Source organism: Cervus canadensis, chromosome 6, assembly GCF_019320065.1.
Source record: "Cervus canadensis isolate Bull #8, Minnesota chromosome 6, ASM1932006v1, whole genome shotgun sequence".
Taxonomy (NCBI): domain Eukaryota; kingdom Metazoa; phylum Chordata; class Mammalia; order Artiodactyla; family Cervidae; genus Cervus; species Cervus canadensis.
Window position 1 is genome coordinate 8,378,667 of NC_057391.1, and position 17,836 is coordinate 8,396,502.

Below are 17,836 nucleotides of genomic sequence, written 5' to 3' on the forward strand. Positions count from 1 at the left end.
ATATATATATATTCATGTTTATAGAGCTCACAATTTAATTCGTTCATTAAAGGATCCTTTCTAGAAGTTGGTTTTTTCTAATTCTTACTGTAATTGCATTGTTCTAATCTTGTATTATAAAGGCAGCTGCTTGCCTATCATTTGTACTTTCCTCGTTAATCCTGACTCAGTGAATTAACCTTTAATTACAGCCGTTAAAATTGAAATGAGCCTCTTGTCTGGCTGGGGCTGCCCCCTTTCAGAGCATGATTCTGATGAGAATTTTTAGGGTCAATGAATATGTCCCATGTCATGTCTGATAGCTGCTAAAGATGTGAGGAGGTAAATGTTACCTTAGAAAGATGTGCTTCAAATTTTTAGGAGATCTGCTCTATTGATGGGAAAATAAAATAAAAATGTTAATTTTAGTTTCTTAGTTTACCACGCTGTATTTTTAGCCAAATTGAGAGCACATAAGATATATAAAGAATGGGCTATTAAGATACATTTAGTCAAACAAAGTAAAACAATAACTTATTCTCCATTTCAGTCTTAAATGTTGCATGTTATAAGAAAAGAAATATGTAAGGAAATGATCATGACTACTTTTGAGATATGTGCTTCACAAGAATAATTCTCACTAACAGGTTAACAATAGTCTTTTAAGCTGAAATCAGAGGGAAAGGATTCTATAATAATGAAACTAGAAAACAGGAAAGATTAATTTCATTCATTTAATACACTTTGGATGAATTTCTATTATGGATCGACCAGTGAGAACAGAAAGGCCAATACAAAGGCCCTGTCCTATCTTCCAGGGACCCAGACTCTGAGTCTTATTAGATTAATATATTTCTAATATAAAAGATAAGGCACCTTTCCCCTACACTGACACTGATGTTTACTAAAGTCACTTGCTGTCTCCCTCTTAATTTCCCACAGACTTCTAAGAGCTAGAACTGAGGGATGTCAGAAACAATCTATTACATATTACAGTCTTCTTATTTCACAGATGACACTCTGAATGGAACTCAAAATTTAACGTACTATCTTAAATTTACAAGATAACTTTGGCAAGGCACACATGTAGTGAAGCATGGATGCCAAAATCTTCAGTGAAAATATGAAATAAGTTTCTGAAACTGTGTACTGTTTTAAAAAAACTTACTAGGAAAACTTTCAAACATACACAAAAGCAGAGAGAATAACATAAGGTACTGATCACTAACTTTCAAAAAACTATCAATATTTGTCCAATCTTGCTTAATCTTTTGTTCTACTTCAAATGTCAGATGATATAGTAATTTCATCAGGAAACAGTTTGGTTTGTATATCTAACAGATAAAGACTTGTCAAGAAAACTTATAATACTATTATCACACCTAAAGAAAAAAAAAACTACCCCAATTTCATGTAAAATAGTGTTCACATTTCCTCAACTATCATATATATGTCTTTTCAGAGTTGGTTTGCTACAGTCAGGATTCAAACAAGACACACATGTTACATTTTGTTGGTATCTCACCTAAATTATGCATGTTAAAGAACACAGTAAAAATTTGTTTTGTTATCTTTTTTCAGCAGAAGTGTACAGTAGACCTTTAGTAATAATTTAGAATTTAGGGGAGATATTTATATATTCAGTAATGTGGAACAGCTGCAAATGTAGAGAAATAACCCATATTGATAGGCCTATAAAAGCTGTCTGTAATTATATTCCTGAATGATTTGAATCACAGTGTATCTGATATATTCTAAGATAAGTGGCTCTTACTTTTCTTTGATATTAGGGTCATAGACTGTGCTTATCTATTTTTACTCCATGTTCTCTTCTCTCTGGTAATAAATTAATTTCTTAGTGTTAGTTTCGTGTGTGCCTGAAAGCTAAATTCATTCTCTTTTCCTTTGAAGAGAAACAAAGTTTCTCTAAGTATCAAAGTAAGATTTTTCATGTTTAGGGAAAGTTTTTCATGTTAAAAGGCTTAATACTATTAAATAACACTTAATGGAATGGAAAATCAATTTTCCATACCATGCCTTGTCCTGTGTTCAGAAAATTTTTGGCAAGCTTTTAAAAGAGGAACAGAGGTAACAGAAGTTAACTTGACTGATACATAATTAAATAATAATTAAAACATGACTGGCCAATGCATAATAGTCTAAGATATCTTAAAGCTTAAAAAATATTTTTCACTATAGATATCATAATTCAACACAAGCAAAAAAATTCACAACATAGCAGCTGACAACAATACAATGCTCAATCAACTTCAAATGCGGAAAACAAAATTTCCAGAAAAGATTAAATTCTTTTAAAATAACTGGTACTATAAAACCTTTTATTTTCGAGTGTAGTACATATAATTGTAATTAATGAAAACTAAAAACAATAATCTTAGGAAAAAAGTCTCAAGTGAACTGCCTTAGCTCTAAAGATGGAACCCACAGCGAGGACAGGAACTACTCACCACAAAGTAACAGGCAGGCCCGGGCCCTCTTTACCATCATGTCTTTAATCCTTTTGTTTCTTACAAATTTCTACACATATTTTCTTTGTTTTGGTGGTAACCTTTTTTTTTTGTTTGTTTTGCTATAATAACTATTGTTAGCAATTGATAGAGTGGATTTTTCAATGTGGAGAATTCAAGACTTAAGATTGCCATATATTTGTTTAAGGCAAATAAAAAATGTTTTTACAATAAAAAACCTATAGGTAAAATTAATAACAATATCTTTTTAAGAAGCAGCTCATTTTAATAATCTAGGACAGGGAGAGATGATAATGGTCTGTTACTAACTATGAGACCTCTGAATTAGTACAGAAATAAAAAGATAAAGCAGTAATACAGCATACCTTAAAGATTAATTTAAAAATTAAAGCAACTCATATGCAGAAGAGAATTAAATAAAAGAATAAGATGGGACATGGCTGGGCAATGAAAGCACAAAATACTGTCAGACTTTAATTAAAAAATGTTTTCAATTTAAGCAGACCCAGGCCAGTGATTTTTCATTATTTTTATCACAGTTCCATGACTACTGACATTTTCATCAGAACAAATAAAGGATTTTTCCCAAATTTAAAATGACAAAATTATTTTTAATTTTAACTTATAATTTCTTCCTTCTTTAAAGTCAAGGAAATTTTTGATCTGAGCTCGACTTGTCTCTTAGCCTGAGGCTTAAGTTTTTAAAATATAAAAAGCACATATTTAAAAAAATACAGTTTGTCCAGCACATCAGAAAACAATCTTTAACACAGATATATTATCATTTATGTGGGAATGAGGCTATGTATTCGTGAAATATCTAGCATATGACTTAGTAAGACCCTTGTACAAAAACTAGAAGCAATCTGTCCTTGTAGGCAAACTAGAAGAAAGCCAGCACTCTGGTGGTAGAAGAGAGCAGATTGGAAAACAAAATTAAAATGACCTGCTGCTGCTGCTGCTAAGTTGCTTCAGTTGGGTCCAACTCTGTGCGACCCCATGGACTGCAGCCTACCAGGCTCCTCTGTCCATGGGATTTTCCAGGCAAAAAGTACTGGAGTGGGTTGCCCATTGCCTTCTCCGTAAAATGCCCTAGCCCAGTATCAATTTTAAAAAAGTGAAAGGCCTATCTAAGATCTAAGTCCACTTTTGAGAAATGGAGATCAAATTCAGTTACAACTGTCCATCATTATGATGCGATTACTGAGTAATTCCACAGGCTGTTTCAGCAAATTCAGACTGAGAAATTCAGGTTCTGCATCATGAGTTATGGTTTGTTTTTTTCTTCATATTGTTTTAAAACTGACATAGTGACCTCTGTGCCAAAAGCAGGTCTGACAGGTACTCTTGATTTTCCAATTAATTTCCTATAATACAAACTGGGTCAGGATCTCATTCCTAACCATGGATAGCTGTAACTCAAGTAGTTGCCAATCTCTATCAAGAGCAGAAGCTGTAGGCCTACTTGCCAGTTCTCCTATATTCCTTTCATAGGAAGTTTCACAGAACTAATGATAAACACGAACTTCAAGTGGTAAACTTGGTTTATGTATTAAAAAAAAAAAAAAAGCCTTTTCCTTGCCTCACTTTGCCTGTTCAAGGGCACATTACATGTGGGTTTTCTCTTTCTTACTTTCAGCCTGTAAATCCTGGAAGGGGTTGGTTTAGTCCATAAGTCATGTCTCACTCTTGCAATTCCATGGACTGTAGCCCACCAGGCTCTTCTGTCCATGGGATTTTCCAGGCAAGAATACTGGAGTGGGTTGCCACTCCCCTCACCAGGGGATCTTCCTGACCCAGGGATCGAATTGGGGTCTACTGTAGTGCAGGCAGATTCTTTACTGACTGAGCCAGCAGGAAGCCCTGAAGGGGCCGGTGGAGCCCTTAGTGAAGTAGCTTCACATTGATAAAACAATGCCATCTTTTGGCTGCTCATAGGAAAATTCCATGCTGACTACCCATAATAATAAGCACAAACCTCAGGTTAATGCTGCTGCTGCTATTGTCTTTACTGGACATGGTGGGAATCTATTTCTTCATTAAGTGATTTAGTGAATATCCACAGCGTCACTTCAAGAAAGTAGAGGTGAACAGCATGTACTCAAAATTATCCATATACTTTTTGTTAGAGCGTGATGTTAGTTCAGATATTTAAATTCTAAACTGTGTTAAATGTCAAAAGTTAACTCCTGCTAGATTTTAAGCTAGTACTGAAATAGGTGGCGCTGTGGAGGTTAGCTAATATAAAATAACCATGTTTATGTATACAGTCATAGAAATGCTGACAACCTGCATTTGTAGAAATATCCCAAAGGGCAAACTATGTTACAAAATGAAAATACTTAGTATACCGAAGTTACATAATTTTGAGGAAATTTTTCTTTTGTTTTGCTCTTACTCAACTGTAAACTCCCTAAGGTCTGGAACATAGCCTTGTACACAACTAAATCTTTGGCTCCTCCTCATATTCTGCCCTGAATAAATACTTGTTGAATGAAAAAAACAACAACACTTAACTGGCATATGTAGTAGGAATCCGGTCTCATTTAAAGACTGATCTGGACTTTGTTCTAGCTCTTGAGAGGTAGCCTCTAAAGACTTGGAATTTCCAGAGTGATGGAGTGCCTTTTTTATTCATGGTGGGCCCCTAGAAAGCTTGGCTAAGCAGATAACCCAAGATGGAAGCTGACCACACCAGAAAGACCAACCGTATGATTATAGAGGGCTGGGGGTCTAGGGTGCTGATACCTGACTGACTTGGAGGGGAAGACTAGAGAGCGAGTCAGCCATGAGGCAGTTAATTCAGCCGACACTGCTTATGCAGTAAAGCCTCAATAAAAACTGGCTCTCTAAGCTTGGTGAGCAACCCTGGTTGGCAGTACTCCTGTATATACTACCAACTCCAACACAAGGAGGGTAACCCCAAAGCTTTGAGTTTGGGACACAATCAGAATCTCCTCCATAGATTGCTTCCTTCAGCTGATGCTAATTTTATCCTATTGTTACATACAATAAACAGGTGGCACTAGTGGTAAAGAACGCACCTGCCAATGCAGGAGACGTAAGAGACACAGGTTTGATCCTTGGGTCGGGAAGATACCCTGGAGGAGGGCATGGCAACCCACTCCAGTATTTCTGCCTTGAGAATCCCACGTACAGAGGAGACTGATGTGCTACGGTCCATGCAGTTGCAAAGAGTCGGACGCTACTGATGCAACTGAGCATGAGCATGCCACAGTAAACCTGTAACCCTAAACATAGGGTTTCCCTGAGTTGTGTGAACTGACCTAGGGAACTGTCATACTTGAGGGGAGCCTGCAGCTGCCTCAGCGGCCGTGGACAAGCTCACCAGCCCGGAGGGCTCTGCCCTATCATCATGTGCTCAGCCGCTCAGTCGTGGCTGACTCTTCCAGACCCCATGGACTGCAGCCTGCCAGGATCCTCTGTCCACAGGATTTTCCAGGCAGGAATACTGGAGTGGGTTGCCATTTCCTTCTCCAGGGGATCTTTCTCACCCAGGGATCGAACCAGCATCTCTTACAGTCTCCTGCTTTGGCAGGCGGATTGTGGATTCTTTACCACTGTGCCACGTGGGAAGCCTGTAACATCAAGCTGGGCTAACTCCAAATAACATATTGTATCAAACTGACGTTTTCTTTTTGCAACCCTGGTTTCTCTTTCATGGACTGTTCTTGGAATTACTTACTACTCCTTAATATATTACCGCTGTCCTTTATAAAGATTGCTTTTCTTAATGAACCTTCCCACAGCCTCCTAAGTTAAATTCCACTTAGGGACTGTGATCCATGAGGATCAAACTGGTTATATTACAGCAGCTAAGTCAGCGCTTCCTCACTAATGTACCACAAATGGGTCAGAGGTACGCTGCGCTACTGCCTCTGCCATTAACCTCAGAAATGTCAGGTGTTTCCTGTGAAACTGGAGCTTCCGGCCTGGGAACCTTCATCTCCTGCAGCATCTCTGTTTACTCCAGAGCACAATACAAATACTGTGTGTGTGTCAGTCACTTGGGCGTGTCTGGCTCTTTGCTACCCCATGGACTATAGCCCGCCAGGCTCCTCTGTCCATGGAATTCTCCAGGCAAGAATACTGGAGTGGGTAACCATTCCCTTCTTCAGGAGATCTTCCAGGCATTGAACCCAGGTCTCCAGCAAATTCTTTACTCTCTGAGCCACCTGTTATCACTTTTCTATATGTACCAAGATATAAGAAAGAAATCATTACTATAATTTTCTCATGATAGTATGTCACCAACAGTCTCCAGCATCACAGACTTGGTTATTCCAACCTCTATGTTATGCTTTAGCCACATTGAACAACTGTTTCTCCAATTTTCCAACATTTCTAATACCCTAGGTGAACAATTGATACTTCTGCTGTGCTCTGCTTAGTCGCTCAATTGTGCCCGACTCTCAGTGACCCAATGGACAGTAGCCCACCAGGCTCGTCTATCCATGGGGATTCTCCAGGCAAGAATACTGGAGTGGGCTGCTATCCCTCTTCCCAACCCAGGGATTGAACCCAAGTCTCCGGCATCCCAGGCGGATTCTTTACCGTCTGAGCCACCAGGAATAATTCACTTTTATTTCACATTTACTCTTAATATGCAAACTTCATCCCTCCCCTTCGTTTCTCATCTTCGCCAGAGGACTAATACTCTGAGGATTGCTACTACTGAATTGTGGGGGTGTGAAGTATAAGAATTTAGAAACTCTTAGCCTAACAATAATATAGTTAAAAAAAAAAAATTTTACAAGTAATTCACTAAAAATTCAGTTTCTTTACTGATATACTCTCAGTTCAGTTCAATTCAGTTGCTCAGTCATATTCAACTCTTGGTGGCACACCAGGCCTCCCTGTCCATTACCAACTCCTGGAGTTTACTTAAGCTCATGCCCATCGAGTCAGTGATGCCATCCAGCCACCTCATCCTCTGTCATCCCCTTCTCCTCCTGCCCCCAATCCCTCCCAGCATCAGGGTCTTTTCCAATAAGTCAACTCTTCGCATGAGGTGGCCTAAATACTGGAGTTTCAGCTTCAGCATCAGTCCTTCCAATGAACACCCAGGACTGATCTCCTTTAGGGTGGACTGGTTGGATCTCCTTGCAGTCCAAGGGACTCTCAAGAGTCTTCTGCAACACCACAGTTCAAAAGCATCAATTTTTCGGCACTCAGCTTTCTTCACAGTCCAACTCTCACATCCATACATGACCACTGGAAAAACCATAGCTTTGACCAGACGGACTTTTGTTGGCAAAGTAATGTCTTTGCTCTTTAATATGCTATCTAGGTTGGTCATAACTTTCCTTCCAAGGAGTAAGCATCTTTTAATTTCATGGCTTCAGTCACCATCTGCAGTGATTTTGGAGCCCCCAAAAATAAAGTCTGACACTGTTTCCACTGTCTCCCCATCTATTTCCCATGAGGTGATGGGACCAGATGCCATGATCTTAGTTTTCTGAATGTTAAGCTTTAAGCCAACTTTTTCACTCTCCTCTTTCACTTTCTGCCATAAGGGTGGTGTCATCTGCATATCTGAGGTTATTGATATTTCTCCTGGCAATCTTGATTCCAGCTTGTGCTTCTTCCAGCCCAGCATTTCTCATGATGTACTCTGCATATAAGTTTAATAAGCAGGGTGACAATATACAGCATTGACGTACTCCTTTTCCTATTTGGAACCAGTCTGTTGTTCCATGTCCAGTTCTAACTGTTGCTTCCTGACCTACATCAAATCACTTACGATTATACACTGGAATGAACAAAGAGATTCAGGGGATTAAATATGATAGACAGAGTGCTTGAAGAACTTTGGACAGAGATTCATGACATTGTACAGGAGGCAGGGATCAAGACCATCCCCAAGAAAAAGAAATGCAAAAAGGCAAAATGGTTGTCTGAGGAGGCCTTACAAATAGCTGAGAAAAGAAGAGAAGTGAAATGCAAAGAGAAAAGGAAAGATGTATCCATTTGAATGCAGAGTTCCAAAGAATAGCAAGGAGAAACAAGAAAGCCTTCCTCAGTGATCAGTGCAAAGAAATAGAGGAAAACAACAGAATGCGAAAGACTAGAAATCTCTTCAAGAAAATTAGAGATACCAAAGGAACATTTCATGCAACGACGGGCATAATAAAGGACAGAAAAGGTAAGGACCTAACAGAAGCAGAAGATATTAAGAAAATGTGGCAAGAATACACAGAAGACCTATACAAAAAAGATCTTAATGACCTAGATGAAATTGAAAGAGAAGAATTAAAAAGCTGGCTTAAAACTCAACATTCAAAAAACAAAGATCATGGCATCTAGTCCCATCACTTCATGGCAAATAGATGGGGAAATAATGGAAATAGTGACAGACTTTATTTTCTTGGGCTCCAAAAGCACTCCAGACGGTGACCGCAGCCATGAGATTAAAAGACACTTGCTCCTTGGAAGAAAAGCTATGACCAACCCAAACAGCACATTAAAAAGCAGAGACATTACTTTGCTGACAAAGGTCCATCTAGTCAAAGCCATGGTTTTTCCAATAGTCAAGTATGGATGTGAGAGTTGGACCATAAAGAAAGCTGAGCACCGAAGAATGGATGCTTTTGAACTGTGGTGTTGGAGAAGACTCTTGAGAGTCCCTTGGACTGCCAGGAGAAACAAACCAGTCCATCCTAAAGGAAATCAGTCCTGAATATTCATTGGAAGGACTGATGCTGAAGCTGAAACTCCAACACTTTGGCCACCTGACGTGAAGAACTGATGCATTTGAAAAGACCCTGATGCTGGGAAAGATTGAAAGTGGAAGAAGAAGGGGACGACAGAGGATGAGATGGTTGGATGGCATCACTAACTCAATGGATGTGAGTTTGAGGAAGCTCTGGGAGTTGGTGATGGACAGGGAAGCCTGGCGTGCTGCAGTCTGTGGGGCTGCAAAGAGCTGGACATAACTGAGCGACTGGACTGAACTGAACTAGTGAAACAGAAGTCACCATATAAGCTAAAAAGTGTTTAATCCATTTATTTTCACACTCAAATCATCCCAGCATAATTTGTTTGCTTAAAAATTCCACAGATTCACAAAATGTTAGAGTTAAAAGGAAACATGGAGATCTACTTTGCTTTTATTTTAGAGGGGAGAAAACCAAATTACTTGCTTAATATAATTACTGTTGTTGATTCAGAAAGACAGACATTAGGTATCAATAAAATGGCATCCTAGTCATTCATATACATGCTTACCATGCCTATTACAAAATGACTGCTTTTTGGGTTATATATATATATATTTATTAATCCTTGCCTAGAGAAACTCTGGAAAATACTACATATAATAGTATTTTCTTCTTTCATTCTCCTTACATTTAAAAAATAGTGAGTATACAATTTTATAAAGTTGAGGTAAAATACATAATACTTTATATTGTTTCATCATTTAATTTTATACCACATTTTAAAATCTCATTCAAAGATTTAATAAACCATCTTTATTCAGACTACACAACATGCTTTAATTTGACTCTGCCTGATGCAGCCACCATTCTCCTATCACGGCACTGTGGTTACAAATAACCATGCACATAAACCTCTGTATTTCTAATTATTTCCTTAGAAGAAAAACCTAGACATAAGATTACTGGGTTTCCCTTGTGGCTCAGTAAAGAATCCATCTGCAATGCAAAAGACCTGGGTTCTATCTCTGGGTCAGGAAGATCCCCTGGAAAAGGGAATGGCTACCCACTCCAGTATTCTTGCCTGGAGAACAGCCCTGGGCTAGAGTCCATGGGATTGCAAAGAGTCGGACACAACTGACTGACTAACACTTTCACAAGATTACTCTGTCAACCAGGATGCATATTTTGATGATTCTATACACAGATGCCCAAAGTGCCACCCAGAATGATGGTTTAGACGACATCAGTGGAGAAGTATGTAACGCCTGTTTCACTGCATCCCTCATTCGTTTTCTGGATGAATCCCAGGGAAGATTCATTCAATAAGGATTATACCACGTTCCTCACAACTTTCACCTGTCTTGTTGGACATTCATAACGTGGAAACCTGTTTAAAAATCACCTGGTCCTAGAACACTTTTCATATCAGTACAGAGTAGTCTTTTATGGGTGGGGGGTCCCGCACTGCAAGATTTTAAAATATTCAATTTTCCAGGAATAACTACCAGAAAAACCATTCAATATTTTGGAAAATCATGTTACACCACAGCTCACGGTATTTGGGTTGCTAATACAATCACACAGTTTATCGGTTTGCATTTACAGTTGCCGGCATCATTTCACTACTTCACCTCATTTCTAATGTAGTTATAGTCAAACATTTATGGTCTAACGTAGTTATAGTCAATCATTGTACTATTTACTAGAAAGTACTTTTTTCTTTCTATTGAATTGAGGTAACATGTTGATTTTTAAATTAAGGATGTACTCATCCATGAATTTTATTTTGGGATTCAAGAGACCCTTGCATTTGTTGAGGTCCCATACCATTATTGGAGCTTTTAATTTTTGAGGACTAGTCTTTGAGTATTTCCTTGATGTCTTTAGTCTATTTCTATCTAAATTTGTATACCTAATGAGGAAACTTACACTTTGGTTGATTCAGCTTTCTAAAGCACTGTTTCAAGGGCTGAACGTGAGATCAGGAGCCATGATATTCTGCATCAGAACGCTCAATTTATTTCCATAGGTTCTACTTTTCAAGGCTCTACTTTTCTCTTTGTTTAAAGTTCTATTGGTTTCTTTATTGGCTTGTTGCTGGTGAATTTCTGATTGCCATTCTTGTTATGATCACTTGTTTGACCATTTTGTTAGCTTTTGGGGATGAAGGTTGTGATCCTGCTTCACCTGGGAGTTCTTTTTATTGGGCATACTCTTTCGAGAGAGTGCTTCGCTTTTCCTTTGAAGAGACCATCTCAATAAATATTTTCTTTAGTATAAAAAGATGAGTCCTTCAATTACTTTGTGATAAGTGAAAATTTACTACAAGCTTTTCTAATCTCAATTGCATTCTTCTTACAGCTAATAAAGTGTGAGTCTACTCAGGGTCCATTATCACGTATTATACCACTTCCAAAAATATTAGCTAATATTTATTGAGTGATGACAATGTGCCAGTCACTGTTCTAAGAGCTTCACATTTATTAGCTCATTAATCTGCAAGAACCTGTGAAGTAGATATTATCATCATAGGAAACTTAGGTGCAGAGAAGCTACTTCCCAATTTGCCCAAGGTCACATAGCTAGTAAGTGGCAAAGCAGGGATTTCCTTTTTGGTCATCTGATATCAAACCCAAGTTATTCATCTACCACCTTATTGCCTCCCAAGTTTTTAGGGTCCTTCCTTGGCCTCAAAAACTTACTGTGCTTAACTATAGATTTTTTGATGACCAGTTTCTCTTTACAAATGCTTAATAAATATTTATTACTTAAATGAAATAATTACCCACTTTCCCCTCCTCTCTTCTAATGTGCCTTGACCTTTTATAGTAAGAAGGACAAACTAAAGTCCCAAATACCGGTTTACTCATTTCTGAGTGATAAAGAGATAATCAAGTTCTACAAACTGAAAAACAACATGATACGCTTAAGAGTTTTCGCCTGTATTTTCTGAGTTGACCAACGCTAAAGGGGAATGCACGGAGCTCTTTTGAGTGTTTCATTGCACAGCCTTGATATCACATTTGCTTTGAAGAGGAGATTTGTTGGTAGCACTGTACAAGAATTAGGTACTGCTCTCTCTTATCTCTGGCAGAAGCAGTTCTATGTTTCCTGGCAGCTCAAATCACCAATCATGTACACCCTGCTCGCCCTGGCAACCACTGGTTCAGCAGATCTGCTCAAGCTACCTGTGTGCCCACCAGAACTTGCTGTGCTACTGCTTCGTTCGTCAGATTGCCAACGACAGAGTAATAGGAGGAAGCATACCAACAGGTTATACATCTCGGGCAGCATGCCTGACTTAGAGTGAAAGGTTAGTGGTATAACATGCCAACACAGAAAAAGTTACTGTACTTTCAGATATTGTGACAGGCTGATGGCTTTGGCATTATTTTGAGATAGGTAAGCCTCTTGCCTCGTTGCCAAGTCAGTCCCCACAAATAATATTAAAGAATTTTCTTAAAAGACATTAAGGCATGTACATATATAATGCAAATAGAAACACAATGTAAAAAGAAATACAATCTTGAGTTTTTAAATAAAAACAAGAGTTTTAGTAGCCTGTGATAAAGGAATAGTGTGGTAGACATAGAATCATGATGAGAATGGGAGTCTCTTCATGTAGAAAACAATTCTTCAGGACAGAATCTATGTATATAAACTAATTCAATGTGGCAAAGAACTTTTCATAAGTTAGATACATAACAATACCAGAGAAAAATGTACACATGGTAAGTAAGTGTGGATAACAAGGAGAAATTGAGACAACGGTTTGGATAGGGCTAATTTAAAAATGTATTTACAAAATTAAAAGGTCAAATTTGAAATAGATTTGTTAAGAGGAAGAACTGTTTGAGGCTAAGAATCTAATTATTTGTATTTTAATAAAAAAAGATGCAATGGCATAATTTGAAAACTGAGCTAATATATTTTGAAAATTACTTACGCTAATGACTGATGAAGTAGCTGACAAGTTTAAACCTTCAAGATCAGCTATCAGGCTTGGAGAAAGAGCTGGGGTGGGAAGTGCAACTGGAGTGGACACCGGGTTGACTGTAAGTAAAGGGCCAAATTAGCACATGTGCATGAAAATTTAATTCGTATTACTAAAAGCAACATTTTTATTTTGCTGGTAAATCTAATTAAATTACTTTGATTAATAAGTCTATGACAATTCTATTTAACATCTTGATTTAGTCAAGCTATTATCAAGTCATGGCAGTTATTAGTCTTAGCTTTCAAAACATAATGACAAATCCTATAACAAAATAAGAATATAAATACCTTGAGTAATACTTTTTGAAAATTTTAATCTCCCAACATTATCACTAACATTAATCATCCAGTAGCTTAACTAAAAGAAAAAGGTAAAGAAACATTTTTTCAGACTAATGTAAAGGATAACAACAGCTCTCAAGAGAGTTTTCCAGTTGGGATATAAGCCTTAAAAGAGTGTTTATTAAATCTTTTCTCTATTTTATTCTCCACTGTAATAATTATAAGGGGCCCAGACTACCTAATTCACTTCTAATTATACTTTGTCAGCAAAAGCTATGAGCCAGATAAAAATATTTGATTCTATCAATAAAAGAAATTTGAAAAACTTTTGTAAACACAAATTTGATCACATCACTGTCATGCTGAAAACTCTTCAAAGATTTACAACTGTCTACAAAAATAAAGTCCAACTCCTTAATTAAATGTGCAAGGTCTTCTATGATCTAGCTCTGCACTGTCTAATAGAACTTTCTGAGATGATGGAAATGTTAACTGTAATGGCCAACATGATTGTCATTAGCCAGTATACCAACTGCGCTCCTGAAATGTGGCTAGTGTGATCAAAGAACTGCATTTTAAAATTTAATTAAATTTAAGTAGCTACATGTGGCCAGTGGCCACCATACTGGGCAGGTCTAGCTTAGTTCCAATTTCATCAGTCACTCCTATGTTTTAGCTCTACCAAGTAAGTTTCCAAGATCTTGCTTCACGTCTTTGAACCTTGTATATTCTATCCGCTTTGCCTAAAGGTACTTCTCTGCCTCATTCACCTTGCAGTCTGTATCCACTGAGATACCACTGAGAGGGAAGGCGCAACTAGACTCACTTAAACATGGTTTCTGTGTGTCTTCTTCGTTCTACAGGTACACTTGGACACACTTCTACAACTATACTTCTCTTGTAGTACAAATTTGTGTCTTTAAATGTTTTCATCTCTCCTGGTCTGTGAGAGTGGACTTTGACACATTTTCAGTACTTAGTCATTGTTCAACTGTTTGTTGAATGAAATAAATTCAAATGCGGAAAAAGTTTTAGCTTCCAACAAATTCTCACTCTACAATAACACTATAAAGGAAGTCACATTTACTTCATGTGGCATCACTTTTCAAGCATCTTTCTCTCACTTTAGTCTCACAATATCTTGTAAGTTAGGCAGAACAAATATTCATTCATAAAATTATCAATAAGTACTTTTTGAACAATGGAGCAAGAGAGAGACAAAGAAGTTCAAGATATGGTCCCTGTCTTCAAGAAACTTAAAACCCAACTGAGGAAAAAAGATACATGCTTGAAGACAAAAAAAAAAAAGTGACAATACGGTCCATAAATGATATTGCCAAAAGAAGAAAAGTTTCAAAAAGAAAATCTGAAAATCTCAACATGCCCAAGAGAAAAAGCAGTGTGGATGCTGGCTGGGGAGGGAGTGGAGCCCCGAGCTGCTCCCCTGCACTCTTCAAGGAGTGTGCTCTTAGTGAGAAGCACTGCTACAATATCTCCATGCTTCCTTAGACACACGTCAAAAACCACCACCAATTAGCAAGTGCCATAGGGAATTGTAAAAAAAAGGATCAATGGGGATAGGGTGGCAAGAGAAGGCTTGGTGAGTAGGAGGGAATGAAGCCCGGTTTTAAATTAAGGGTAGAATTCAAATTAATAGGAAAGGAAGAAGCTGGTTAGTTACTGAATGAGATGATGTAAACAAGGGTGAGAGGTGGGAATGTAAAGCTAAGGGGATTGGATTTATCCTATAAATCAAAGAGAACTATTAAAAATCTACCAGAAAGAGGAGTAGTAAGATATATGGTACTGCATAATTAGTCAGAGGCTGTTGTAAGAGACAGACTGAAGAAACGTAAAGAGCACTCGGGTTGGCGCTGAGGAAGAATTTACGATAGTTTAGGCACAGTATGATGAGGACTAAAGTAAGATAACGGCATGAATGGGCAGAAGGGGCATTTATATAAAGACAACGTAAAATGAAGCCTATGGAGATTAAAACTTGCAAGATCATAAAACAAGTGAGTGGAAGAACCACTGTAGGACTAGAAATTGGTTCTTCTTTAATTTGAATCAAAATGTGTTGCCTTTCCATGCAACATGTAACTTTTCCAGTGGGCTCTAAGGGCATGTCTGCCCATTTGTTTGTCTATCCATCCAATCCAAAATATTAGGTGACCATGTAAGAAATAAAAAAACTGAGCATGAAATAGCCTCTGATTTTAATTATAGCTTGGCTGAAGACAGAGAAAAACAATTCACACCATAGGTAAGCTTGACTCTTACAGGAAAAAATATAAGCTTTTAATGTCATTTCAGAAGACTGAGGTTCTGGCATTAAAGAAATAATTACACATCTGTTTACAGGTCTGGCAAGATCGAAGCTGGCACTGAAAGTTAATCCTAAATAGAATTCTGCAGGCAGCTGACTATGGTGAATTAATGAGTAAGAAACAAAATGACTCTACAGTTCTTTTTTTTTTAAAGGCATACAAATTAAAATGAGATACTATTTCCACCTATCAAACTGGCAAAGGCCATTTTAAAATACAAAACCAGCACTGGTAAACCAGGGTGAGAGGAATCTGGCACTCTCATAGTATTACTGGGTATGTTGGTACCAACTCTGTGGAAGGCAATTTTAGACAGTAGAATTCTTCATAGCTTTTGTCCTGGCAACTCTACTCCTGGGAATTTATCTTAAGGATATAGTCACGGAGACAATGCAATAACATACTTACAAAGATGCATATAGCTTCACTGATTAAGACAGCAAGAAATGGAAACAATAGTTAATTAAATAATAAGTTTTATTTCCACAATAGTAAACTTACAGTATAAAGGATAACCTTACAGTCTTAAAAGTCGTTAAGGAATATTTATGGTAAAGAAAGAAATGTGAATGATAAAGAAAGAAAGAGGCAAATAATAAAACAGAATTTCAAATCTCCAATTTGGAGGAAAAAGGATTTACCTATGAAAAGATGCTGAACTGATCTGTCAGAATGCTAACCCATTTTCTTTTCAAAACTTTCTACAAAACACTTTCTTTACTAAAGTACATTTAATAATTAGACAACTGTTCTTCTGATCAAAGTTATGCTTCAAAATCTCAGTAAAACTTTTAATATATAAAAATTTTTAAATGACTAATTACTGGGTATTAAAAACAAACAGAAATATATCTGAGGTTGAGTTAAATGTAAGTTGGAAAGAAATTTCTCTTAAAAAAAAAACTTACATTTAAATTCTTAAAACTTAGTATTTAAGAAAATCTTTGTTTCTATATACTTTTAAAAAAGCTTTAAAAAGAAATAATAAAAATTGTATCATTTTATAGGTTTCGCTTTTCTCTTTAGCTGCCAGAAAATCCACAGTCAAATGTAAGGAGAAAAGGAGTGAGTACACTCTAGTACCTTGTAACATTGACTCTTAATTCCTTTTTAAAGGTCTGACTGTTGTTCTTTTACAATTTAAAACTTAAAACTTTACACATAAATGTAAAAAATTCATTGTCACAGAGAGATACAAAATAAGTTGTTGTTTTTTTCCCCCTCTCCTCTGTCCCTAGTTCATTCTTACATCCCATAGGGGTCGGAGCTAACACTATTAAGTATATCTTCTGTAGCCTTCCAGAAATATACAATGTATAATCATATTTGTATTTGTCTGCAGGATATAGTTCTTCTTTTACTTCTTTACAGAGGAGTCATAACCTACGTGTATTTTTTTGCACTTATAATGTTTCATATATATAATAACATAAACTAGCATATTAAAAAGGTACCTCACTTTTCTTAATGGTTATATCACACTATTGGTAGACATTTCATTTAGTTTCAGAACTGGGCTGTAAAAATAATTCTGCAGTGAAATCTGTATATACCTTTGCACATTAATTCAACAAATAGTTACTGGGTTCACACTATCTCCCAGGTGTTGTTCTAGGTGCTAAGAATAACAGTGAGCAAGACAGATAGTAAACAATACAAAAAAATATTTAAGATAATTTCAGATAGTGAAAAATGTCATGAAGACCATCAAGAATGATTCAATAAGTATGTAAGAGAAGGTGATCTTTAAGCTGAGATCTAAAAGATAAACAGCAGCTTGCTATCAGAAGATCAGGAAGAAGTGCTCTTAGCAGGGGAAACAGTAGAACAAAGGCCCTTGACAGGAAGGAGCCTGGCATATTTCAGAAATGCAGAGGAACAGTACGGATAAGAGGTAGGCAGGAGTCAGAGCACTAAAGGAATATGGACATTAAGTGTAAAATTAAGCCATTAGGTTAAAGAGTCTAAAACAAGGATGGAATAAGAATCTGCTTTTGCTAGTTTATCTACAGGATAAATTCCTAGAAAAGAACTGCTAGGTCAAAAGGTGTGTGGAATTTAATATCTTGACAGATATTGC

At 37.1% G+C, this 17,836-nt stretch overlaps 1 protein-coding gene across 2 annotated transcripts in view; it reads right to left on the minus strand.

Annotated features, from left to right (window-relative positions):
* AP3B1 (adaptor related protein complex 3 subunit beta 1) overlaps window positions 1–17,836 on the minus strand; it is a 227,847-nt gene that overhangs the window by 57,120 nt on the left and 152,891 nt on the right. For both annotated transcript variants that reach the window (XM_043470725.1, XM_043470726.1), the window contains exon 22: window positions 13,095–13,201. In XM_043470725.1, the coding sequence (XP_043326660.1) occupies window positions 13,095–13,201 (107 nt within the window). The remainder of the gene's footprint in view (window positions 1–13,094; window positions 13,202–17,836) is intronic.